The sequence below is a fragment of the Mixophyes fleayi genome, chromosome 1, assembly GCF_038048845.1.
Source record: "Mixophyes fleayi isolate aMixFle1 chromosome 1, aMixFle1.hap1, whole genome shotgun sequence".
Classification (NCBI taxonomy): domain Eukaryota; kingdom Metazoa; phylum Chordata; class Amphibia; order Anura; family Limnodynastidae; genus Mixophyes; species Mixophyes fleayi.
Genome location: NC_134402.1, coordinates 84604274 through 84632031, shown reverse-complemented (window position 1 = coordinate 84632031; position 27758 = coordinate 84604274). Strand labels below are relative to the sequence as shown.

Here is a 27758-nt window from a genome sequence, read left to right as displayed (position 1 = left end):
AGATATTGTTTCACATTTTGATCAAATTATTTTATGCAGTCCTACACTGAACTATATGCTTTATACACCTTTTAAAATACAGTTAAAATCAGATGCACTTACCTCGTAGGTATAGGGGCTTATATCTGACAAGGGCTGGCTAGTGAGCCACACCCAAACAGGCCTTATATACAGTCAAGTCCATAAATATTAGGACATCGACACAATTATCATATTTTGGGCTCTATACACCACAGATGGATGGATTTGAAATGAAACAAACAAGATGTACTTTAACTGCAGACTTTCAGCTTTAATTTGAGGGAATTTACATCCAAATCAGGTGAACGGTGTAGGAACTACAACGTTTACTATATTTGCCTCCCACTTTTTAAGGGACCAAAAGTAATGGGACAAACTAAACAATCCTACATCAAACTTTCACTTTTTAATACTTTGTTGCAAATCCTTTGCAGTCAATTACAGCCTGAAGTCTGTAACGCATAGACATCACCAGACGCTGGGTTTCATCCCTGGTGATGATCTGCCAGGCCTCTACTGCAAATGTCTTCAGTTCCTGCTTGTTCTTGGGGCATTTTCCCTTCAGTTTTGTCTTCATCAAGTGAATTGCATGCTCAATCGGATTCAGGTCAGGTGATTGACTTGGCCATTGCATAACATTCCACTTGTTAGCCCAAAAAAACTCTTTGGTTGCTTTTGCAGTATGCTTCGGTTCATTGTCCATCTGCACTGTGAAGCGTCGTCCAATGAGTTCTGAAGCATTTGACTGAATAGGAGCAGATAATATTGCCCGAAACACTTCAGAATTCATCCTGCTGCTTTTGTCAGCAGTCACATCATCAATAAATACAAGGGAACCAGTTCCATTGGCAGCCATACATGCCCACGCCATGACACTACCACCACCATGCTTCACTGATGAGGTGGTATGTTTTGGATCATGAGCAGTTCCTTTCCTTCTCCATACTCTTCTCTTCCCATCACTCTGGTACAAGTTGATTTTTGTCTCATCTGTCCATAGGATGTTGTTCCAGAACTGTAATGGCTTTTTTTTAGATGTTGTTTGCCAAACTCTAATCTGGTCTTCCTGTTTTTGTGGCTCACAAATGGTTTACATCTTTTAGTGAACCCTCTATATTGTGAAGTCTTCTCTTGATTGTTGACTTTGACACATATACACCTACCTCCTGGAGAGTGTTCTTGATTTGGCCAACTGTTGTGAAGGGGTTTTTCTTCACCAGTGAAAAAAATTCTTCTGTCATCCCCCACAGTTGTTTTCCGTGGTCTTCTGGGTCTTTTGTTGTTGCTGAACGCTCCGGTGCGATCTTTCTTTTTAACAATGTTCCAAACAGTTGATTTGGCCACACCTAATGTTTTTGCTATCTCTTTGATGGGTTTGTATTGATTTTTCAGCCTAATGATGGCTTGCTTCACTGATAGTGACAGCTCTTTGGATCTCATATTGAGAGTCGACAGCAACAGATTCCAAATGCAAATGTCACACCTAGAATCAACTCCAGACCTTTTACCTGCTTAATTGATGATAAAATAACGAGGGAATAACCCACACATGCCCATGAAATAGCTTTGGAGTCAATTGTCCCATTACTTTTGGTCCCTTAAAAAGTGGGAGGCACATATAGAAACCGTTGTAATTCCTACACCGTTCACCTGATTTGGATGTAAATACCCTCAAATTAAAGCTGAAAGTCTGCAGTTAAAGCACATATTGTTTGTTTCATGTCAAATCCATTGTGGAGCCCAAAATATGAGAATTGTGTCGATGACCCAATATTTATGGACTGTAGGCCTGATAGACAGCTGCTAATGAAAGAGAACAGGCAATCTTTTGAAAAAAAAAAAAATCACAGAAGAAATAAATCCAAGCTCGGTTAATCCCATATGTTACATGGTACCGGCTGCTTGGCAATATAACTGCCTTATATGTATACAAAACAAAGAGACAGTTTTTCAGCGTTTGTCCTTAACGCTGCATATTTGTGTATTTCTAGCAAAATGAGAACGTGTGTGTGTGTGTGTTTATGTATATACACATTTTATTATGAAACTCTATTGCAGTCTTGAGCAAGGTGAAACTGTGTAGATGATGTCAAAAGGGGCACATTGATCTCACCTTTCTCTGGCAAGCATTGCATTGGACAGGTTATTCATTCTAATGGTATTTATATTAATGTAGGTCAGGAATATGAGGCATTAAGTGTAATTAGCAGCATTAATCTTGTTCTCTTGGGATTTCAAGCCAAGGTAATTACTATATATAGATCAATGCACCTCCTTAAAGGGAAGCAATTCCAACAATATTTTCTGGTGTATTGTAATTGCATATTGTGCAATGTGGCAAATAATATGCCTGCTAATTATATTTAATGTTTTTCATATATTCTAATAAGTATAGCATTTATTAATCAAGACAAAGACAACAAGGATTTGTGTGGAATAGGCTTAAGCAACCTGTGGCTCTCCAGCTGAGGCCTGACAAGGCATTCTGGGACTTTTAGTCCCTCAATACCTGCAGAGCTACAGGTTGCTGGCATGTTGCTGTAGTTTGTTCTCTTTCATAAATACAATTATGAAAAAAGTTATTTACTATTCTGCGGTTCTGTCTCAATAAATAACTTACAGTTTCTTTAAAGTAGCCTTGTCCTCCAGCACTTATGGTTGTCAATTATACTTAATGTAACCTTTTGTATATATATATTATCCTGTTTCCTTATCCTTATTAATGGATGTGTGGCATTCATAACTATACAAAACACAAAAAAAGTGTATGTGTGTGCGTGTATATATATATGTGTATATATATATATATATATATATATATATATATATATAGCATAAAGATCTTGCTATTGTAAATCATATGTACCATATATACTTGTGTATAAGCCGACTTTTTCAGCTTATTTTTTATGCTGAAAAAGCCCCCCTCGGCTTATACTTGAGTGAGGGTCCCACTTACCTGTTCTCTGGTCTCTCCCGCTCATCTGCGGGCGCCTGCAGCCTCTATGGGTGTTCCGATGACTGCCTGCTTTTTCTTTCTTTCATGTTTTTGTAGCATTAGCATGTCACTGTCAGCCACCATTTTATTGTAGCCCTGTTTATGTGTGTTCATAGCACATGGAATAATAAAGTTAAATGAAAAGGAGCCTGTGAGTCACAGCTAAATTCTGGGTGTAGGAACCAGGAAGGAGGAACCCAAGAAGAGTGAGTGTAAGCTGTGTGGCTATATAGTACTAGCTGTATATGTATTTATCTAATGCATAGAAGCCACCCCCCAATAGTTTTAATTTTTTATTTTTAATATTTTTATTTTTGAAATTTACCAGTAGCTGCTGCATTTTCCACCCTAGGCTTATACTCGAGTCAATAAGTTTTCCTAGTTTTTCGTGGTAAAATTAAGAATATTTCTTTAACCGCACAAGAGAGTAGGCTGAGTACGTTTATACAGGACACATAATGTGAACGCATGTTATACTATATATAATATATTATACATATGTAATCTATAACTTCTCATAATCTGATGTCAACACTGTTCATTACGAAAACTTGTGTATTACAAGAAATAATGCAGCAATATATTTTATTGACAAAATCATTCAAACTCAGCACTGCACAAGAATCGCTGTACCATCCTAAGTTGTGACCCCAGCGAGCCATTAATATTTACCGATGGAAATCGCAGCAGTACATAAAGAAGCACTGCAGCAGTTTAATATGCCAGGGAACCCCAGTAGTGATCCTCCTCAACAAAGACTTTATTCTGTCCATCGGCAGCGAAACGCAAAGCTGGAGAGGTCTGATGCATAGTTGGTCACCAATTGGCCGTAATTTATGCAAAAAAAAATAGCATACCTTAAGAACCATACAGGTCTGCACCAGTAGCATATCGGCCTGATTTCACCAGGCACTTGTCAAAGAAACCTATATCTCATTTGCGCCTTTGTTTTTACCCATCTGTTTTATGTGCCATGAACACATTCAGTATTAGCCATCAAACAACCCTCTCTAATACAGCACAAACAACTCCCCGTTTTGTGTATGAAAAAAATAAATAAAAAGTTTAGCTTAAACACACACAGAAAGGCACAAAATATTTCCAGTTCTGCAAACACAATTTCTATCCATGGCCCATGTTCCACCACCACCAGATGCAGGCTGGTCTGAGAGGCAGAATAGCGCAAATCTGCATGGGCGCATATGGCTGCGCCCGAGATCATGAAGAAACGACATATACTCACTCTGCATCCATATTTTCTAAAGGAGGTGCTAGGAATGAAAGAAAAGATGTAAGTGTTATATGGGGGGCATTGTACAGTGGACCTACCACATATATAGCCACAAAATATGCATTGCAATGCGTGCCTAGGATACCCAATACAGTGCTCTGCAGATGGTAGAGGCAGGCTGCATTATTGCAAAACTTCATTCACAGTGCAAATGTTCCTGTAGAGTAGAAAGTTATTTCATGCCCTGTGCTTGCTAACCATTTTGTCTCCCTGCGAATTGTGGAATAATAAAAAACCTGTCCACTAGATGGCGACATATAGCAAAGATCACATTTTGTGTATAACCATTGGTAATACATGGAAGCAGGAAGCCGATTCAACCCGAGCAGACTGAGCCTCCCCCACACTCTGATCTCTGCTGACTCTGAAACGTTTAAGGGGCCTATTTATGAAAGGTTTCCCCCCTGTAAAATCCCCGACACTAATTTGCTATTTATGATATCGTTTTACTGCGCACTCCCCATAACAATGTATGGGGAGTGCTCAGTTACTCTATTTAACAATAAATGTAATTAACTTTTCAAACATGATAATGTACGTCAGCTGAAGCTGGCGTACATTATCATGTTTGAAAAGTTTCAGTGCTGTCAGCTCTGCCCTGAAGAGCAGAGCTGGACAGCGCATGTGTGGAGGGATCACATGATCCCTCCCTGTCACTCACCGCTCACTCTCTGCAACTATAGTTGCAGAGCGAGAGCAGAGATGTCTGTCTGCCCGAGGGTTTCACTGGGCGCATGCGCACTGGAGTCAGAAGAGGAGCCCGTTCATCGCATGCTGCTTCAGAACCGAAGAGGCAGTGATAAGTATGATTTACACTTCACAGGAACAGCAGTTTTTCGGAACTGCTGTTCCTGTGTTGCTTTTTTAATAAATATGAGAAATAGTTCAATCCTTATCAATGCGATAAGGATTGAAAACTATTTTTCATATTCTGCGAGTTTTGATAAATGTGCCCCTAAGTCCCCAGTGCTTATACTCATACCTGGGCTGTACAGTATATATTTAGACATGATTTGTGAATATGGAAATTGTAGGTGGAATAGTCAGTAGAACTTAATTATTATCTATATTATGTGGATAAGGGTACAGGATTAAGGGGGACACTGGAGAATGGTTACTAAACCTTTTGGGAATCCTCCCCTCTGATTCCTGCAGGAGAGGTCTTCTCTCTGCAGATTTCCTAGTTTACTCATTTCTACCTGTAGAGTCAGCCCTTCCTCTGAACTCAAGGCATTATCACCATATTAAACTTAGTATAGGCTCCTCTGCCATCCTTCACTAGACTATATAAGATTACAGCTGCTCTGTACTGAACACTCAGTAAATGCAGCCTATGCAGTGCTCATACCAGAGATCAAAGGTTATCGCCTGGAGATCCTGGGAGGGAAACTAGCAAGTTCCACAGCACTACATTATCTGCACTTTGAACATATACAACAAGGCCTTTTCCTCTGGATAACACGCACATTACCGCCAGTATGGTAACTGGGATTTGAGAAAAAACTCCTCTGCGTTGTGTCTCCGATGACTATTACAGACACACATAATAATTTCAACAAAATGTTTTAAAAATGTAAATAATGAACCCCCAACCCACCCACACTCGCCTTTATAGTGTTTTGTTGGGAGTGTATGGAATAAAGGTGTTCAATATGGCATGGACCAGCTGTGATTATTAGTTAACAGTGGGTGTCAGGGGATACCCATGACGGAACGTGAGGCAATATGAGCAGATATTTTAGTAAAAACACTGATGCAAGGTGTCTCTGCAGAAACCGTAATACACTGGGCAGTACTCTGCAATCACTGGAACTTGTAAATAAAGAATACAACATGTATATACAGTAGAGATGCTCACTGACCCCCGTGAACTGGTTTGGGTTTTGGATCTGGATTAGCTTTGTGTTTTGGTTTTGGCAAAACCGCCCTCGTGTGTTTTGGTTTTGGATTTTTTAGGAAAAATACTAAAATATGCTAAAATCACATTTTTGCTCTTTTTTTGTTCCTATATTATTAATAACCTCCATAACACTAATTTCAAGTCATTTGCAGTCAATTTAGACCACCTCACAGTTCACAATATTATTTTCATACACTTTTAAACAAAGACTACAGCGACCTGGCTGGATGGTAAGCGACAGAGCAATGACACAAACACACGGCAGTTCATAGTACATCTAGGACACATTGGCACACAGCAGTGGCAGAAAAGAAAGCGGGGGGTCCGCTCTCCGATCTTAAAAAGGAATTCAAAACTCCCGAGATCCGACAACGTCACAATGACGTTTTGCCTCGTTTTCAATTCTGAGGGCACACGACAGTTCCGAGCTGAGCTCGGATACCCTAAGTTCGGGTGTGTTCGTTTCTCGAGGATTCAAAACTGAGCATCTCTAATATACTGTGCCAAAGAAACAAACTGGGGAACAAATACAGATTTATACTAGTTATATTGATCATAAGCCTCAATACTATAATAATGTAAGACGTTAACAAACTGAAAAAAAAATGTTTAGTAAAGAATATAATAAAGTGAACATTTATTGAACACCTTTTTGTTGTGTAATTAGGTGTGTCAGTGAGTGTGTCCTGTCTATGGGTGGTCTGAAGTTCACTCTTCAGTAGTATCGCAGTGCCTCCACCTAGGTCAGATCACACCAGGGTTTTCGTTGGGTAGTGTCCTGGATTACGCAATACCAGAGGTAGACCAAGGAACCCTCCACCCCCCTTTTCTGGACCACAGGAGCACACATAAAGTGTAATCACACTGAATCTAATTCAGAAGCCACATCGGCACATTTATTGCTGAGCCAAAAGCTTCGAGAAGGGTTTTTTTTGAGTTTTATATAAAATTAGATTATTATAGTGTGAACAATACAATCGCATGAAGTTAACAAAAAGCACACTATAACATTTGGTATATAATGCCTGAAAACAGATCTCTCTGACCTATTGTAAAGTACATGTACCTCTATTACCACTTATATAATACTTGCTAGCCTAAAATATTGATATAAAACTGTACTCGGATATCTGTCTGAATCATTATAAAAATCTATAAACACTTAAAATACCAATACAGTCCTGAAGAAACAAATACATATATATCTATACAGTTATGAATCTTTATCCTAAGATAGTTTGAATATATGTCCCTTCTTCTTTTAGCTTCAATATAAAGTGGTTTACAGCTTGAAGTGCAAGAAAATGTCCCAAATCCACTTATCTCCCGGCCTAAGAATTCGCTTTCCCTTCCCTCATTAACTTTCTTCAGAGCTCCCCACCACAACCCTATCCAACTAACACATATGGTTCAGTCCAATCACTTGAACAATGTAAGAAACTTTGGTACCTATCAGACTGTCTCTGTCTCTCCTTGCTCCTCTGTACAGACCTCTCACAGCAGCCCAGCTTATAGTGCCCCCTATGACACTCTCCTCTGTACAGACCTCTCACAGCAGCCCAGCTTATAGTGCCCCCTATGACACTCTCCTCTGTACAGACCTCTCACAGCAGCCCAGCTTATAGTGCCCCCTATGACACTCTCCTCTGTACAGACCTCTCACAGCAGCCCAGCTTATAGTGCCCCCTATGACACTCTCCTCTGTACAGACCTCTCACAGAAGCCCAGCTTATAGTGCCCCCTATGACATTCTCCTGTCTATACAGCGCTGGTCTCTCACATCACGTTGTAGACCTTCTCAGCATTAGTATCTTCTCTGCTCGTGCAGGCTGTTCTCTCTTCTTTTTTTTTTTTTTTTACTTGCCGGGCAATAGTACATTTTATAATACCAAGAACAGCAAGGCATGTGCATCATCATCATCATTTATATAGCGCCACTAATTCCGCAGCGCTGTGCAGAGAACTCATTCACATCAGTCCCTGCCCCATTGGAGCTTACAGTCTAAATTCCCTGACATACACACACAGACAGACAGTTAGACACAGAGGAGCATATTCAATTGTTTGAATTCCCCACAGCGTTAAAACTATTCCCGAGAAAAGTACCGTAATACCGGTATTTACGCGAACTACCGTAATGACAGTAATGGTGCACGTGTCGCAAGAATTTTGGCTATAACGCCAACAATTGAATATGCCCCAGAGAGAGAGACTAGGGTCAATTTGATAGCAGCCAATTAATCGACTAGTATGTTTTTGGAGTGTGGGAGGAAACCGGAGCACCCAGAGGAAACCCATGCAAACACGGGGAGAACATACAAACTCCTCACAGATATATATCACTAGGTCTTGATGCTGCACTATTTCTTTGGTGAATATGTGCTTTTGATCCATTGTGTATTTTATTAAATAACAGTGTACACTGACCCCAGGGAGTAAATGTATGAAGCTCCGGGTTCTTCAATACCCGCGAGTTTGGCGTCTTCAGCGCTTAAATTTAAAGCGGCGCTGCCTTGTAAAGGGAAACTTCCCTTTACAAGGCAGCGCCGCTTTAAATTTAACTGCCGAAGACGCCGAACTCGCGGGTGTTGAAGAACCCGGAGCTTCATACATTTACCCCCAGGTTTCTGCATAGGATCTGATGATTCCTATACTGTGCTGGGTTCCTGATCCGGTGAACACAGCGCTTTAAAGTCAGATATATACTGTATATGTAAACACGGCCTAAATCAAACCCAGATGATGCTGGAGATGGTCACCTTTATAAAGGGGATTTGACCTTGTTATCTAACCTTCATTGTACAGTTCTGTGGGTTCTCTTACAATGTCCTGTGACATATATGACCACAGTACATGTACATTCATAGCACTCACAGTTTTCACTATAGGGCAACTAAAAACTAGCTCAAGAGTCATTGAGGTAAAAAGAGCCTAACAAATTGCTTGCAGATGCCTCCAAATGCCATGCGTTTCCGTCAGATTCATTTTCAAGAGATGGCTTTTATGGCTGCTGTAAGAATCAAACATTTGTCGCTGTCTGTCTTGCCTGTGTAGCTTTGAAGGCATCCGTTGTCAGCTTCCTCTGCACCCCTCCTCCCTCCTTAGAAATACAACACAGAGCAGATGTCTCCTGGTCTTTGTCAGAGCTCTTGCAATGTGGAAGCATACTTTGAGTCACTGTTCTCAGTTGTAACGGCTCTGTGTGATTATCAGTAATGTTTTTCCAAATTGTTTTTAAGAAATTTAACATAAAGTTTTGTAGTTTTTTGTGTTTTTTTCTCCCTGTCTGCGTTTTGTTGTCAAAGTGAAAGAGACTTTGTTTGTGCTTTACAGTTAGTATGCTCTATGCAGCTGGTTGTTGTTTATCAGTTCAGCAGTTGCTCTACTAGTTCAGATCAGTGATGGGTAACAGGCGGCCCTAGGGCCAGATGCGGCTCTCTGATCTCCAGCTCCATCTTGCATTATTGTCAGATTAGTTTGTTATAGCTTGTAACACTTGTTTAAAATGTCTGCTAGTGTTATTACAGATAGGTGTCTCTTTCTTGGATCAAATGTATTGTTTTAAGGAATCCTGAGATTAAGGGTAATGTGCGGCCCTTTCAAAGGTTAGAGGGCCAACCGTGCAGGATGCCTGTGGCTGGTGTAGAGTCACTTTCAGGCTGTCATTACCTTGCTAATGCACAGCCCTTCAATATTTTTGTATTACACACATTGTTCCGTAAGTACTTCTAGTTTATTTATCTATATTTATTTATTTTGATCATGTTTATATTTTCGAAAGATTCCAAAAGTTGGTTTGTTGATTTAAAATGAATATCTTCACAAGCTTTGGTTTGAAGTACAATTCTCGCTTTATATTGCTAGCTTAAAACACAGGACAAAATTGCTATTTTAGAGATGGTGACATTTTAAATATGGTGACATATAATGGAATTATTACATATTTAATGCACTTTTGTGCAGACAATAAACCTGGTGGTTAGTGAAGGTGGCTTTATAAAGAGGGAGCATTCAAGTCCCAACTAAAGCAAGTACTTCCACTATTATGCTCTATCCATTTTGTAATCTTATTTCGATTGTATGCCTAAGTTATTGCTTGATGTTAATACAAAACATTTCTCACTGCCTTTGTCTTAGAAAAACCTGTAGTGTGTACTGAGCCTATCGATTATCGGGCTAATCACACCATAAATGAGCGTTCAGCCCAATATTGCATTAGTGTGTACACTGCAACGATGAGCAAATATCGTTCCAAAGCGCATCATATCGTTTCATTTAATTTTAAACTGAATTAAAAATCTCGTTCAACAATGGAACAAAGTCGTTACAATTCTGCAGTGTACATATGTCCATAGATCTCTATGGAGTGTGCAGAGTCACAATCTTTTTATCAGATGGTTATGACCGATGAAGAGCACAGATCTGAAGATAAATTGTGTAAAATGTGTTTAGTGTGTGTGCACATCGGTATACTGATCGGGACCTCTCTTTTTCTTTTCTTTTTTTTCTTTTTTTTTTTTTACTCAATGGTAAAATCGCTAAGGATATCACACCGGGAGATATTTTGTATAGTGTGTACCCAGCCTTACTCAGGAAGACAGGGTCTAGAGACTATATATTGTTTTGTGATAAGTAATGTATCAGAATAATGTAATTCATCTAGATCTCCGAAGAGTAACACAAAATATCGGTTATAAAAAGATGCACATTTTCTTGCATTCACAGACATGTAAAAAAAAAAATCTTGCATTTGCAGATATGCGCACGTACCTTGTAAACAACAGTTGTTGATCCAAATTTTCTTAATACACATATTATTACACACAACACATAAATCATGTGTTATGCAGGATGGATGCCACTAACATGTCTGACATAACCAATAGAGGTGGTTGTACCAATCTACGTAGGACACTCAAAAGAAGACACTTTTGGAAAGAAAGTGGGACTGAGGGTTGTTGGTGTAATGGAAGGACTGGGACTCCAAAAAGGAATACATTAAACCAGTGATGGGCAACAGGCGGCCCAAGGGCCACATGCGGAGCTCCAATCCTTCAACTGTGGCCCCTGATCCTTCTGTCCTTTCTCTGATTTATGCCTCACCTAGCTGCACCTACCGTCCAGCGCTTATTACATAAGGGGCTGAGGCCTGTTTTAGAGTAAGTGGGGGGTATGAGATACATTTTGGGGTAAATGAGGTTTTAAATGGCATCTGGTTGAGTGAACATTGTGGGGGATCTGATGGGTGTTTTCGGGTGAGTGGTGATGAGTGACGTGTGGACATCTGAAGACTGTTTTGGAATACATGTGGGATCTATTCTAGAGCATGCGGTGTCTTTCAATAAATGTATTGTTTTAACTTGTTTCCTAGATTAAGAATAATGTGCGGCCTTCTAGCTTATACCAGGGCTGCACATTATCCTTAATCTCGGAAATAATAATAAGCCCCATGTAATGTATTAGTTTGTCTATCATTGGTATAAACATGTCTTTAGCTCCCTGTTTTTGTGGATCTGAGCAACACACCATACCGCGCTTGCTATCTGGCCCAGTGGACAACTATATATTTTTTTTTTTCCAGTGCATGCACATATTGAGGGTTATGTAGCAATGTGCATTAACCCATAACTTCCATAGTGCAAGCTATACAATAGAATTAGCTATCTGCGTTTCTGTCTCTTTCTAAGAATAAGTGTTTAGCTGTTAATAATAGTTACTATGTTGTACAAATGCCGCTATTGCTCAAATATATGGTTGTGTGAAAAAGCTAGTTATTACCATCCACATATGGTTACCAGCCACAATCCACAGACTGACACCTTTGCCATGGATATTACACAGATCATTTTTGTATAGATGTTATTGGCAGCCACAGTTCAAAGACCACATTGCCCAAACCAGCCAGATAATCAGACCACATGAAGCTGATGTCATTGGCAGCCTCACTGCATAAAAAACACAGACATCTTTCACAGTTCCCATTGCCAACCACATTGCAGAAATCTCATTACTAACCATGTTTTATTATTATTATTATTATTATTATTATTATTATTATTATTATTTATAAACTTTAAGTGCTAGCATGCTCTGGAGCGCTTTACAGTTCTGAATAAAACAAGACAAGGTATTAATAAAACAGATAAATTGTCTATACCCACAAGCTTACAATCTATGGGATAATAGGGCTCTCACACATGAGGTTAAGTGTCAATTATTGCACATTGATCCAGCCAGGCTACAATGGGAAAAGGTGCTTAGAGGGTGTATACGATTTAGTCACACATCAATGTTTGTTTGTGGGACAGAGGGTTGTTTGTAAGTTTTTCTTGTAGTTTGGGAATATAATAAGCTTGCCTGTAAAGATGTGGGATTTATTAGGGAACTTTTGAGGCTAGATAAAAGTCTTGTTGTAAGAGGTAAGGGATTCTACATGGTAAGTGCAACACAAAAAAAGTCCTGTAACCGGGGATGGGAGCAAGTAGTGAGTGTGCATAAGTGGAGCAGAGCGGAGCGGTTAAATTTGGAGATATTTTGAGATGTATGTTGGTGCAAGTTTGTTAATAGCTTTGTATGTATAGGTTTTATATTGGATTTGGTAAACTATAGGCAACCAATTTAGGCAATGACAGAGCGGAGCAGCTGTAGAACAACGTTTTATGAGGACAATTAGTGACTAGTACGTAGGTTTGGAAGTCTGGTTAGGGGAAGACCGGTAGCAGTAAAGCAGAACTGCCCACAAATAAAGGTTTTAGAATTTAAAAAGGCTAAAGAGAAATAGTTTATGTGCATCTATGACAGGGTGGGAAATGAGTGGAGTGCAAAGACAGTGGCATCAAGTCAAACATGCATTATTAAATACAAGACATATTTTTGCCAGATATGTTATAAAAGCAAGAGAGAGCCATCATGGTTCTCCAAGAAAGTGGCAGTTGTACGTGCTTAGAAAACTGATTATAAGAAATAGAGACAGGCCCAAACGGGAGGATAAAAAGCATATAGAGCTTGTCTAAATTACATTAAACATGCCATAAAATGTCCCAAAGGGCAAACTGAAGAAAAGATTGCACAGTCAGTAAAAAGAGGGTGACAAAATGTTCCTTAGATACATTAGTGATTGATGGTAAGGCTGCAAACTGAAGGGGCTGGATATGAGGAAGGAGACTTGCAGACGGCCTAAATAACTATTTGTGCTCTGTATTTACTGGTGATAAAGAGGTCACCAGCACTAGAATGGAATTGTAACCCTTCAGTGCTGGTGACACAAATATATTTACTACAGAAGAGGTACTGCTCAAAATTAAAATCAGCTAAATATGATATGTGGACTGCACCAAATGGCAGTAGGGGAAGTATATAATAAATATATACCTGTGAGCCTCAATCATTGGTGGGGAAATTAGTGAAATAATTTCTCAATAAAATAAAAAGAACTGTTGACTATTCAGAGATAAACAAATTACAAGATCCAAGGGAACATAGATTTTCTGCTGGGGAATCATGTAAAACAAATCTTGTCGACTTTTTTGACAGTAATTAAAGCGACAGATCAGGGTGGATATGGCTTAGTTAGGGGCGCACCAATGCAAAACTAGTGTTTCTGGTACATACTCAGTGTGCTTCATAGAAGAGGTCCTCTGTGTAGCAAACAAAAATGATTGATCTATTGTCAGGTAGACACATTGATGCTGCTAGAGAATGAATGAAGCCATAATACAATTGTTTGTGTTAATTTGAGTGCACATATAACTGTCAATGACCCTGGGAACTTGTTTGCAGGTGCAAGTATTGGCATTTCGATGAGAACCTGCTCACCTCCAGTGTGATCATTGTGTTTCATAATGAAGGCTGGTCTACGCTCATGAGGACGGTTCACAGTGTTATTAAAAGAACCCCTAGGAGATACCTGGCGGAGATTGTCATGATAGATGACTACAGTAATAAAGGTGAGTTCTGGGGCGCCAAGCATTGTGCTCACCAATGACATGAGTGAGATGTTACACCTGGATGCAAATTGTAAAGTCTACCCATAAATCAAACCCAGTGGAGACACATTTTCTGGGCTGAACTAATATTTAGAAGCATGGAGCCTAATTTGGGCAGAAACTAATGATATCACTCATTTGTTCTGTTGCTTAAAAGAATGTATATCGTGTTGTTTTATCTAATTTTATGGGCACTGTATGCGCAAATGTTACAAAGTGTTCACCCCATTTAAGATGTTTTACATTTTATGTTTTTTATATCATTGACTCAGAATGTATTTGTTCGGGATGGCGAATAGACTTTTCTTGATTAATATAAATTAAATAAAACAGAAACAAATTCTGGATTACATAAGTATTCATGCTTTTTGCTAAAATACAACTCCACAACCTTGTTACAATCAGTTGTCTTTAGATGTCACATAATTAATTTGTTGGGAGCCTAGTTGTAGAAAAAGTGTTTTAATTGCTTCATGATCGTGATCATTGATGTTTATTTGTATGGTGTGACAGATGCCGTAGCGTCTAACATAATCACACAGATATGACATACATGAGAACAGTAAGCATACATGGGTACAGTTAAGCAGAATGATCAATGCATGGATGCAATTAAAACAAATCACATGGCATACAGAAACAATCATCATCACCATTTATTTATATAGCGCCACTGATTCCGCAGCGCTGTACAGAGAACTCACTCACATCAGTCCCTGCTCCATTGGAGCTAACAATCTAAATTCCCTAACACACACAGACAGAGACAATTCAGCAAAGAGCCATGATACGTAGGGTAGAAGACTTTGACTGTGGGAGCTTACGTGGGTAATGAGAAACAAGAGCAAATTGGAAATTCGGCTTAGTGGTCCATGCAGGTAGCAGAGGAGTTGTCAGATGGTAGGTGAAAGTGGTGACAGAGGGACAGGAGACTGGATATAGGGTAGGGAGAAGGGGTAAGAAGGGGGATAGTGGAGGTAAGGTAGGATAGGTGGGAGTAACTGATGAGAGGAGTAGAGGTAGGAAAGGAAGGGGGAATAGGGAAGGGAAGTTGGGATGAGAAGTACTAGAGGTTAGGGAGAAAAGATGGAGAGGGGTCCATAGTGGTACAGATGCTTGGATGGTGCATTGTTCTAGATGAAGTGCGGAGGTCTGAAAAGTACTGAGACCAAGATGGTGCAGGGGCAGATGGATTGGACCTGCAGCTGTAGGGCATCTGAGGGTGGTGGTTAGACAGACTTCATAGAGCTGAAGATAGTGGTGGGTGCCAACATTAGGTGCCTGGAGAAGGCACAAGCTGGGTCCCAGGCTTGGGGCTGCTGGCAATCAAGTTGTAGGAGGTTGGAGAGACCTGAAAAGGCTCACTTTGATCCTCAAGTGGCAAGAGGCAAAGGTCAGATGAGGCTGGGGGGGGGGGGGCTGATGTTTAGGGATTGTAGATGAAGGAGCAGTGTAGGATGTGTGTGCTCCTAGGCCTCTCCATACTATAATGCACAATAATGTTATTATATGTGTAAACGTCTGTAAATAATAAACTGTGAGTTTGGTCACAAAATTTCCTATTAAGATAGATTATATATCGGTGCTGTTTTGTTTTTGCCAAATGGTATGCTTTCATGTGTCTACAACTAAACTCAATGTATAGTGTTATTACAGTGACTGGTTGATTATAAATAACTTTCCTTGAGTCATATATAGTAAATTTGCAAAAGTGACCACCAAGTTACCACCTGGTGCTCTTGGCAGGCACATTTAATATATCCTGTTCCATTAAACACTGCACAGCCTCCAAGCCCATATAGACATCGCTGGTGTCCTCATTGATAGCCACATAGACTGCATAGCAGAGCAGTAGTGCATGGTTGCCGCATGCCGCAGTCATTGGAACGCTGAGCATTGAAGGGCAGGAGAGGTGGGCTGACGGCGGTCCAGCAGGTAGGAGGCACTGGAAACGCCCCTGAGTTATGTGACCACTCCTCCTTCACATGTACGGTTGTCCCAATACCCCAACTTAAAAAGTTGGGATGTATGCTGTAGTATTGGACATTAGCAGATTACCCCCTATGCCAGCCACATTACAAAGGCACCTCTCTTTGTTAGCTCTATTTCACAGACAAACTCCCCTCTCCTTGGAGGCATTTTGCACAGATATTCTCTCCATTGTCTATCACATTGAACAGAGATGGCTACATTGGCAGAGAACCTCTCTCCCCAAACACACATTGGCACATTGTGCATATTGCACACTGCAGAACAAATCCTGTTCACACCTTCCCTTCCTCCATTACTGTGACTGTATAAGAGCACAGTGGCTTCTGTCATGCTTTCATGCAGCCACTTCAGGCCCCGGTGCTATCACTTACCCCTGCAGCCACAGTCATAAGTGCAGGGTTAAGTGACAATGGGTGGTCTTCATTCATCTATATTAGCTATCTCAGAGACTGGCCATGGGGCCCCTCCAGGCTCCAGGATCACAACTATATTGCTTAATATTTACACATCAGCATGCTATTATGCAGGCCTAGTCAGTACCCCGCAAAGAGGAAAGCTGAAGACTTCATAACTGTGATAGCATGACAGTAACAATGCTGCTTACGCATTTAGCAATGTATGTGCGATCTGTGAGACTGCAGGGCTACCTCCCGGGTGGAACCTTGTTCCTCCCAGGCTATGATTTCAGCGGTACATTGCAAATTGCCACTATCCACAGATGATGAGCAGAAATGGAGGTGAATATGTGGACAAAACCAGGACAGTGGAGAAGAGGACAATGAGTATATCTCTGAACTCCTGCAGTTGGAGCTGTGCATACAGGTGGGGCATGGTGTATAATTTGGTGTGTGTTCATACAGCGTATTCTCTTTGCTTTATTATATAGATCAATGATGGGCAACAGGTGGCCCTCCGAGTCTTCACCTGCAGCCCCTGCTCCTTTGCACTGTATTGTCCGATTTATTATAGCTTGTAATAGTTGTTATTACATATAGGTGTCTCTTTCTGTGAATAAATGTACTATATTTACTTATAAATGAGATTAAGGGTATTGTGCGGCCCATTTGAAGGTTAGAGGGCCGTCCATGCAGCCCCTGAAGTATATCATGCCTGTCACTTATATAGATCCTTATAAAACTGATTTTTAGTTTAAGGTGCCCATACATAGACCTAAGTAGCCAGATCTCCGTCAGATGTGTCCATACACATACACATACACAAATGCCAGAATGGATCTGATGCCAATTTATGGCTATTTAGGTCTAAAACGCCTAACAGGCCATCAAAACCGCAAAGTGTACAAGTGCCTTAAGTCAACCAGCTATATCTAGCAACATCTCTAATGAAACCAAATTGCAACAATAATATTCCCCGGCTTTATGACATCTTGCCTCTATCCAAGTTTCCTTGATGCTGCTTTTTTAATCCATAATAAGGCTACACTGCCTGGAAGCATGTTCATTTTTCTTTAGTTGAGATAATTATTGCTGGTTTTCAGTTAAACACAGTAGCTAACTAGCTATGATAATCAACCAATCATTTAAGAATATAAATTATTACAACAGTGGTTTTGTTTTAATGATGATTTAAAAAAAAAAAGAAAATTTGTTAATGATTGTTATGCGCAAGTCAATGTGTTGTGTCATTCATCAGCACGGCCTTCTCTTCTTTGAAGAGTTGGAGCTATGTGGAATACTGAATTATGTGAATAATGCTAAAATTATGCTGATCCTTCCATTTGCAATGCTGCATACATTTAGCCACAAGAAAAGGTTAACTATAAGCCATTAGCTATCTTGGTCAAACTGCTCTAAACATATCATTTGTGCAATGAATACAGTTGTCTGTTGCTATTAAACCATCCTCTGAGAATTATGCAAATGAACATATCTTCTGTGAATAAGCCATCAGATGCATTATTTCATCAGCTCTTAGTGAATATGACATTGACATTTTCCTTTATGAATCACACTCCAGTGTTTTCCATACTATTCATGTACCAGTATGAATGCATGTGACAGAACAGAGAAGCCAGATCCCAAGAAGCTGCAACATGAAGAGTTCTAACAATGTTTGTGCTTTGTATATTTCTCCTAGAGCATTTAAAGGGAAGGTTGGAAAATTATATCAAGCAGTGGAATGGCCTGGTCAAAGTATTTAGAAATGAACGCAGAGAGGGACTGATACAGGCTAGAAGCATTGGAGCCCAGAAAGCCAAATTAGGACAGGTAATTAAGAACATATTACCCCTTCTGTTGCACTTTATAACAAGTACATGTTGTAATTGTATGCGCTGCATTTTGTCCTTTGTAAAAAAATGTTGTGACATATACCTAATAATATGTGGTACAATTCTCCCTCACTCTTTAAGTGTCAAAATGCTACAATCCTGTAGCAGATTTTTCTTCTTTATGCATAGCTAGCTATATAGTGCAGTAGTGGAACTATATACACATATGATGCAGGATTATTATAAGAGCACCTCATGGACTTCTGGAACAGTATGAGTTGTCTCCCATGGTAAAAGTCCATAATAATTGATTGAGCTTCCCAGTACCTAACATGGCTAATTTACCTGCAGTCATATGAAAGCTTTGCTTTTCCTCTCAGGGGGTTATAAGTATAACCAAATAGTTTGCAAAAGGGTTCTTGTCACCAGGAACAGCCAAAACACAGGTAGGACTCTATTATCAAGCTTTTTGTGCAATGAAGAAGGCACTAGGATACATTGCATGAAATCTGGTTTTAAAACTCAGCAGTAGAACAGTTATAATTAGAGATGGGCGGGTCCGGTTCTCCGAGAACCGAACCCACCCGAACTTTGGGTATCCGAGTACCGAGCTGAGCAGCTCGGTACTCTCCCGCCCATTCCGAATCCAAATCGAGGCCGAACGTCATTGTGACGTTGTCGGATCTCGGGACTCGGTTCTCGCGATACTTCAACTTTATAAATACACGCCTCCACAGCAATCCATCGCCATTTGACAGAGGGAGAGAGCAGGGTGTAGTCATAGGCTAATTAGAGCAGGGACAGAGAATACAATATTGTTCTTGCAATTGCTCTAACCAAAATCGCTAGTGCAGAGAGGAGGATAGAGGTTTATTATTTTTTCTTCATATTTGGCACTCCCCAGCGCTTTTGGGGTGTCCCCCATAATTGTGCATTAATATTTCTGGCTGTCAAAAGTCATATCTGTCAGCAGTATCTACTAAATAATTTTTAGCACTCCTCAGTGCTTTTGGGGTGTCCTCCCTAATTGTGCATTAATATTTCTGGCTGTCAAAAGTCATATCTGTCAGCAGTATCTACTAAATAATTTGTAGCACTCCTCAGTGCTTTTGGGGTGTCCTCCCTAATTGTGCATTAATATTTCTGGCTGTCAAAAGTCATATCTGTCAGCAGTATCTACTAAATAATTTTTAGCACTCCCCAGTGGTTTGCGCTCAGAATGGATTCAAAGCAGTCCACATATGATCTAAATGAGCAACCAGGTTCTGTCACCAGTCCTGATGTTAGTGTTCCCAGTACGTCATCTGGCCAAGGCGATGTCAAACAACAGAGTGTTTTCAAATTAGTGCAAAAAACAAAAACCAAAAAAAAATTTACTGTATTGAAGCGAAAAAGAAGTGTAACTGAGCAAAAGTTAAGTGACGATAAAAAAAAAATTGCAAGCATGCCATTCTACACACGCAGTGGCAAAGAGAGAATGAGGCCTTCACCTTTGGCTATTAGTGGCAGATCCCAAAAAGTTACCCAGCCTACAATTGGTGCACAACTACTGTTACGCGTCAAAGCCGAGCTGCAAGATAACAGTGAGGCATTACAGGAGAATATTTGCTCTGATTCACAAATGACAACAATCCCTGTGGAGAGTCCATCCAACAGTGGGATGTCTAATCGTGAGCATTCTGCTGATGTGTGCCTTAATAGCCCGAGTGTAGCCGGTGATACCCAAATTGAGGATGCCACTTTGGAATTAGAAGAGGATGAGGGGGAGATTTGTGTAGGCGACGGGGGCGCTAATGATGATGTTGATGATTATGATGCAGACAGATACCAAATTGCCTTTCTCAATTTCTATTTATATTCTAGATTATATAACGGCTGAATAGTTTTCTATTTTACTCCTAGTGGAGAGAGGATCTGATGCAGACAGATACCAAACTGCCTTTGTCCATTTCAATTTATATTGTACAGTATATAACGGCTGAATTTATTAGTATTTTATACAAGTGGAGGGGGGCCTAGAGAGACAGAAACCAAACTGGCTTTCTCCATGTCAATTAATATTGTACAGTCTATAATGGCTGAATTTTTTTGTATTTTATACAAGTGGAGGGGGGCCTTGAGAGACAGAAACCAAACTGGCTTTTTCCATTTCTTTACATATTTAACTATAAGTGTAGGGTGTAATATACATTCAAAGACGATGGCTGCATTGCCAATATGCATAGATGGAGAGGAAGACAATCTGTTTTGTGTGTAGAATAGGCCTACCAACGAAGAATTAAACTGTTTTTTTGGATGATTTATTACCTCAACAATTAGATTACTTGTCTCTAAAACAGTTGGAGCACTAAATTGGGTTAATTTAGGCCCAAAAACATGGATTTTCCAAAAAAATAGCAAAACAAAACCAAAACACGCAATGGCAGTTTTGCAAAACCAAAACACAACGGTAATCCAGATCCAAAACCGAATCCAAAACCAAAACACGGGGGTCAGTGACCATCTCTAGTTATAATAATCCACTTTATTTATATAGCACCAGCATACTCCACAGCACTTTACAACTGAGAACAAACATAATGATAAAACACACTGTTGGGAGGTTTGAGGTGAAGAGAGGACATCTAAGTTGAATGCCAGAAAGTCATTCAGTAGCACCGGCCAGCACAGATGGTGAAAGTTAGTCATCTGCATAGAGGTGATGCTGGAATGCAAAGGAGCGTATTAGTTTTCCCTAGTTATATTGTATAGATGGAGAAGAGAGCCTGTGATTGAGCCTTCTGGTACTCCAACTGAGCAGCAAGAAGGGAAGTGGATTCATGCAAATGGATGTTAAAGAAGCTGGTAGGATGAGAACCAGGATAGGCCAGTGTTATAAAGAACACAGTAATACAACATTGGTGGAAGAAGTGCATGGTTGACTGTGATTTAGCAGTGATCATATCATTGACCAATCTGGAGTGTTGGGAAGGAAAGCTTGGCTGAATAAGGTCCAGTAAGTTGTGTGAGGCAACCCCCTCAGGAAACTTGGAGGGGCATTGGAGTTCAGAAATGGGATGGTAGTATGTGAGAATTTGGGTGAGCATTTCTATTTCAGCGTAGGAGTAATTACTCCATGCCTGAATAATGAGGGGAAAATATCAGTGCAGACGGAGAGAGAGAAGGTTGAGTGGACAGGTGGTAAATTGGGAGGAGAACAAGATGGTAGAGACTATGGGCTAGATTTACTAAGCTGCAGGTTTGAAAAAGTGGGGATGTTGCCTATAGCAACCAATCAGATTCTAGCTTTCATTTATTTAGTACCTTCTACAAAATGACAGCTAGAATCTGATTGGTTGCTATAGGCAACATCCCCACTTTTTCAAACCCGCAGCTTAGTAAATCTAGCCCTATAACTTTTGGGACGAAATGAAGAGAATGAGCCAGAAGATGCAGAAAAGGAATTGAGAAGGTTATTGCACAGTGAAGATGATACCATTTAATATCCAAGCTTGTCAATCTTGTCCTTGTAGTAGGACGCAAGATCTTGGTCAGTAAGGTGGGTAAACGGGTTAGTGAGGCAAGAATGAGAAGATTTGATTTTTCTAAGAGTCCTTTGTTATTATTAGCAGCCTGACCAGAGATAAAAGACTTGAATATATTTGTTTGGCAGTGTCAAGAGCAAGAATTATAGCATGATTTTATTAATATTCTAAAGTAAAATGTATCTACTTTTATATATGGTATAATATATTAATAAAATCATGCTATCATATAATAACATACATCCTTATGTATATTATAAGGATAATTGAAGTTGGTAGGAAGTGTTCTTACCATATAAAGCACAAGGTTGCGAGCTGAGTGCTCACATAGAGGGCACAGAATTTGGAGGTGAGTGTATTTGGGGTTGTTAAAGGTAAGTGTTCCTAATGAATACTGAGGTGAATGCACCAGAACTCACCAATATATGGGTTCATGTAACCCCTGCTGTCAATGTGGCTTTCCTTCACTGTTAAATATCTTTGAAAAAGTACATCAGACTGTACATTATTCATTAGAACAGAAGTGTGCTACTTGTGTTCACATTCCCAAGTGGGAACCCAGAATCTGTTTTTGGGTCCCCTGAATGTCAGATGTTCTATACATTCTATTCAGAGCTGCTGCTTTGGGGCGTTGCAGAACAATGGTACATTAACATGTGGTGGTCCCATCAAAAGTGTGTTATTTGTGCTGGTGATACAGTACATCACATTCATGTTCTTATCAATAATATGGTAATCTTGCTTTACTTTCTTGTAGGTTTTAATTTATCTAGATGCACACTGCGAAGTGGGAATTAACTGGTATGCACCATTAATATCCCCCATCACCAAAGACAGGTACAGTGCAAATGTTTGTTATAACGGCATACACTTATTTTATTTTAAAAAATGTAAAATCTTCATTGTACTGATTGAAAAAGTTACATGGAGAGAGAGCTGTAGCTGTGCACTGCTGAGTATAGCACAGTATGACATTACTGTAATACGCTTGCATTTCAAGAATTGCAGAGAGGAACATAAAATGAATTCTTTGCTAGGAGAACATAAAATGTTATTTGTTTGTAATGTAATTAAACGCCTCTTCTTTGTGTCAGTGCAGCATATACACCGACTGGCATAGCTGCAGTAACTGGAGATGTACACCAAATGTACTCCTATTAACAGCACACTGCACTGCTGGCCAATTACACTGCTTGACTGACAGCTCTCCCAGGATAATGCCTTTTGTATAGTCCTATTCTGTCTCCTAAAGTCCTGAGGCAGGTAATCAGGTTATTGTCATGGGTCAGGAGCTCTGCATGATTATCTTGTCTACTCATTGCTGTACATGACTTCTGTCGGTATAACATTGTCTCATTTGGGGAATCTGAGATTCATTAGCTAAAGGCTGCAGGATAGCACAAAAAGCCAACTCAGTCTAATGGTTGCAAAGTAGAAAAACTGAGATAATGTATTCTAACTACAGTCCAAGAGAGGAGTATTATAATCGTATAAAGGCTGCAGACCTAGAGTTTTTATACAAGGAGCAGCTCTGAATTTCAGTATAATAATAATTTATACTAATTAATGTCATTCTATATAATACATAAGTGATGACTACAAACATTATTCATACATACATTCAATACACACACGACATGTTAAAATATGTCTCTATTCATGTTTTAATAGTTGGCCTCTTTCCCCATGAACAAGACAGTGCAACTCCTCTACAGTGACACCTTGCACCTTGATTTGCACTGGTGGAATCTATATTTCCACCAAAGTGCATTGGTTGGCAAATTAAGTTGGCAGCATTTTTGGAGGAGCAGAAGTTTGTACACAGGGAGGACGTCCCATGCTAAGAGCAGAGAAGATAGAGCACTGTGCCTTGTTTTGTAGAGCAGTGTAGAAACGAGAGTACATTTTGCGGAGCGAGATTACTGTAATGAAACAAAGCGGTGGACCCGGCACTTTTGCATGTTCCTTGCACCACAAAGACACTTGAATTGGCACAAGTTCAAAGCAGGTGGAGGAGAGGTCTGGTCGTATACTTTTATAGGTGTGTGTTTTGCACCTTCTCTTTAAACTTTAGCAGCCGCCGCACTTTGCCTAATGTACAGAAATACAAAGATTCAAACACCCCTAATAAAGATAGTCTTGATGTCCCCTCTCTTCCATAATTTATGAAAGCCATAAAGGAGGCTATATCCTTGCACACCTTCTAGATTGGAAAGTCATCTCCAAAGACCAGAAAGTAAGCATACACTTTGAAGCGCCCTTTGAAGATCACTTAAGTGCACTGATGCAAAACCAATGCAGTTTGCCATGCACATCCAGTTCTTTGTAACTTAGGCCTAGTGAATAGGGTCTCATAAGTCAAGTATCCATTAGGAACACTAGTGTATTATAAGAATGAACACATCTTGTACTGTAGATCGTCAGGATAAGATACAAGAGCACAGCTTTGTGGTATCTTCTAAGTGTACTCCGCCTGTTTTCTCCTCTGTGTTGTGATAACCTTACAATTCTGGGGTAGAACGAAATAGAATGGAAATTATGAGCCAGTCAGACAAATCTAGAAGCCAGATTGTTATTTAATGAGCACCCATTGAGATCTGTAGAAACAAAAGTATACTGAAAGGTTAGACACCAGCTGTGTCCTCATGTAGATTTGACGCCTGGGCTTGTTCTCATTGACCTTAGAGGAGAAGTCCATGTTTTACCATAACATTTGTTATCAAGGAAAGCGATTAGAACTGAAGGGGATTTCTACCTTCAGACAACTTTATAGGCTTGTAGGTGCCTTACATTGCTACTGAAAACATTATTGTCATTATCCCAGGATACAATACAGATCTGCAGCTTTGTCTTGTACCCAGGGACAATGTAATTAAATAGTAAGCTAGAAAGAAATGGTAAGCAGCTCTGTCTGGTGATGTAAATACATGTTTGTAGAACACATTTGGAAACTACAAATCAATAGATTAAATGAATCTGAAGGTGAACTACGCCTTCTCATGGTCAGAATTCATTAGCAGTTGCTAGGTAGCCATACAAAGTACATAGCTTCCTATAACACACTGCATTGCCTAATAATATCAAACACGTGTGTGCTTTTGCTAGTCTGGTGATACTGTTCTAAAATAAAGTGCGTATATAAACACAATGCACATCTAGTGTTGCAGTGTTCATTTCTTCAGCAGAATTCCAGGTTTTGTGCCTTCGGGTATAAATTATGCCGTCTGACACAAACAGAGCATTCCTATAGTATTGGTCTGACCACAGAAATTACATATTGCTGTGGAACGTATTTAAATCAAAATCTAATAAGTGAAATGAAAATAGTCTCTAAACTGGAGCCCGAGCACTTTCCATTATAGCTATGAATTTAATTCTACTTTTTTCCGAGCAAGATTTGATTACCATTATAATGTGGGCTGTAGATTTATCAGAGATGTTCTATTTGCATGAATGTGTTCTGATTACTTTTTCATCCCGTTGGCTTAGTTTTTCGGTGCATTTCCATTACTATTGAATACATATACATAGCTGAATGTAGTATGGAAGTGTATTTCCCTTAACAGTTGTAACATTTGATTAAATGAAAGGTGTTCAAAATAAAATATTTTTTGCACTAGGCTGCAAGGGAATGCACTGTATGACAAGTTTATCTCCAAGGTGTACATGTCACCCACATGCAGTGGAAGCACTTTGTGGGCTGGACCAGTATTCAGCCCGTCAATTGACTAGAAATGAGGAACTAAGACTTATAGTATTCTGTGATCTTCCTGCTTCATTGATGTCCCTAGATCAGTGATGGCTAACCTGTGACACTCCGGGTGTTGTGAAACTACAAGCCCCAGCATGCTTTGCCAGTAGATAACTAGCTGATAGTTGGCAGAGCATGCTGGGACTTGTAGTTTCACAACACCTGGAGTGTCAGAGGTTAGCCATCACTGCCCTAGATGTCGGGCAAACCTGTCCCAATTCACAAAGCAGCAGTGACCAGCGATAGTCTATTGCTGGGACATCACTGCTCTATCATTATTTCCTATATCGGTTGATTCTGCAGCAATAACAGGACCCTGGATAAGGGGTTTCTGCATAATACATCCCATACCTTTATTTACATACATATGCTATATGGTTTTCAAAACGTGTAACTTTTGCTATTTTAGAATGACACCTTGTATTATTTAGATGTATTTGTTGTTTTATACTGCCTAATGATATCACTTTCTTAATCTTATTTTGTATTTTTGTAAGTCTTGTTCTTGTTGTGAATACTGTGTTTTATTCTTTTCCTCCTGGAACTCTGGCAGAACTGCTTGTACTGTTCCTCTAATAGATTACATTGATGGCAATGTTTATACCATTGAACCACAGCAAGGTGGGGATAGCGATGGTTTTGCTCGAGGGGCCTGGGACTGGAGCATGTTATGGAAACGAATTCCATTAGGCGACAGAGAAAAGGCCAAACGAAAGCATAAAACCGAACCTTATTGGTAAAGAATGTGAATTTATCTTTTTATTTTCATGTGTGTCTAAAAACAATTTCTGTTTTTTGTTCCCTTTCCGTTTTCCATTTATTTTTCTATTCATATGTCTGTCCTCCGTGTCAATCCCTCCGTGTCAATCCCTCCATCCCGCATCAACACAACTCCGCAGAACCGCATGCACTGTACCTCTGATAGATGTCATAGATGGCAACAATTATCAATTAATACCACAAGGGGGAGGTGATGAAGATGGGTATGCTAGAGGAGCATGGGATTGGAGTATGCTATGGAAGCGGGTGCCCTTGACCAAAAAAGAGAAGGATATGAGAAAAACAAAAACTGAGCCTTATCGGTAATCACTAAACCACTTACAGGTTACTTTTCCATATGACCTACTAATATATTAAATTACAGCATGCCTGCTTTCACCTCTCTCGATTCCCTAATGCAGTACTACTTAGCTGCTTATCTTACAATTACAATGCATATATTCAAATCTGAAATAAAACATGTTTTTTAAAGGTGTGATTTGCCTAGAGTGTAAATATCCTCAGTAATATTGCTCCAAAGTTATCAGCTAGGGTTATTGTGAAGTACCTTAATCATTGGATTTCCTCGTGCTAGCCAAATCACCCTTTAGAAAACGCAGCTAATAGCTCTTATAACATTTCTGTTTTAAAAACAAAGCTATACATTCTGAATCCAATTATATTTTGTTTTTCTACCTTTTTGTAATGTTGATAAGTTTGAATCCCCTGTAAATGAACATTGATGCATACGTATTACACTATATCCTCTTCTGCTTCATACTGTACAAAGGATAATGTTGCCTAATGTAAATTAAAAGAGTAATAAGGCCCATGACCATTTAAAGGCACAAAGGCCTCGAAACTTGTGGAGTGCTATTGTATTCTGTACCAGGTGGTATATATGTTAAGATTATAATATGTTAAATGTTCCTAAAAAACACTGTAGCGATGATATAACAACGCATAAGTGATGACTTCATGTATCCACATATATAATATTTACAGTAGTTTATACTTCACTACACTGGTATATAATAATGATACAGGAAGTAGCTTCAGAGTTCCCAGGTGTGTTTGAAGAACCTTTATGTGGTCATGGATTATCTCTGATGTTTGGTATTAAAATATACAGTTGAAGACAAGCTATACATTTTATTATCTTTATTTATTTTATACAAAGTGGGACTGAGATATTTTTCTTTTACTGACAAAGTTGCTTGCAGTGAAGTGTCCTTGCAATACACTGCCAGTTCTTTTGGACAGTCACGGACTGTTAACTTGTGTCTCGTTTCTGTTTGCACGCAACT

The 27758-nt window shown here is 39.6% G+C and overlaps 1 protein-coding gene across 3 annotated transcripts in view; it reads left to right on the top strand.

Moving 5' to 3' along the window:
- The window catches only part of GALNT7 (polypeptide N-acetylgalactosaminyltransferase 7), a 120136-nt gene that overhangs the window by 59951 nt on the left and 32427 nt on the right, over nt 1-27758 (top strand). For 2 of the 3 annotated variants that reach the window (XM_075197691.1, XM_075197697.1), the window contains exons 3-6: nt 13990-14156; nt 18285-18415; nt 22699-22778; nt 26592-26774. In XM_075197691.1, the coding sequence (XP_075053792.1) occupies nt 13990-14156; nt 18285-18415; nt 22699-22778; nt 26592-26774 (561 nt within the window). Of the gene's footprint in view, nt 1-13989; nt 14157-18284; nt 18416-22698; nt 22779-26245; nt 26429-26591; nt 26775-27758 lie in introns of all 3 variants that reach the window. The other variant, XM_075197693.1, reaches the window with a different exon arrangement.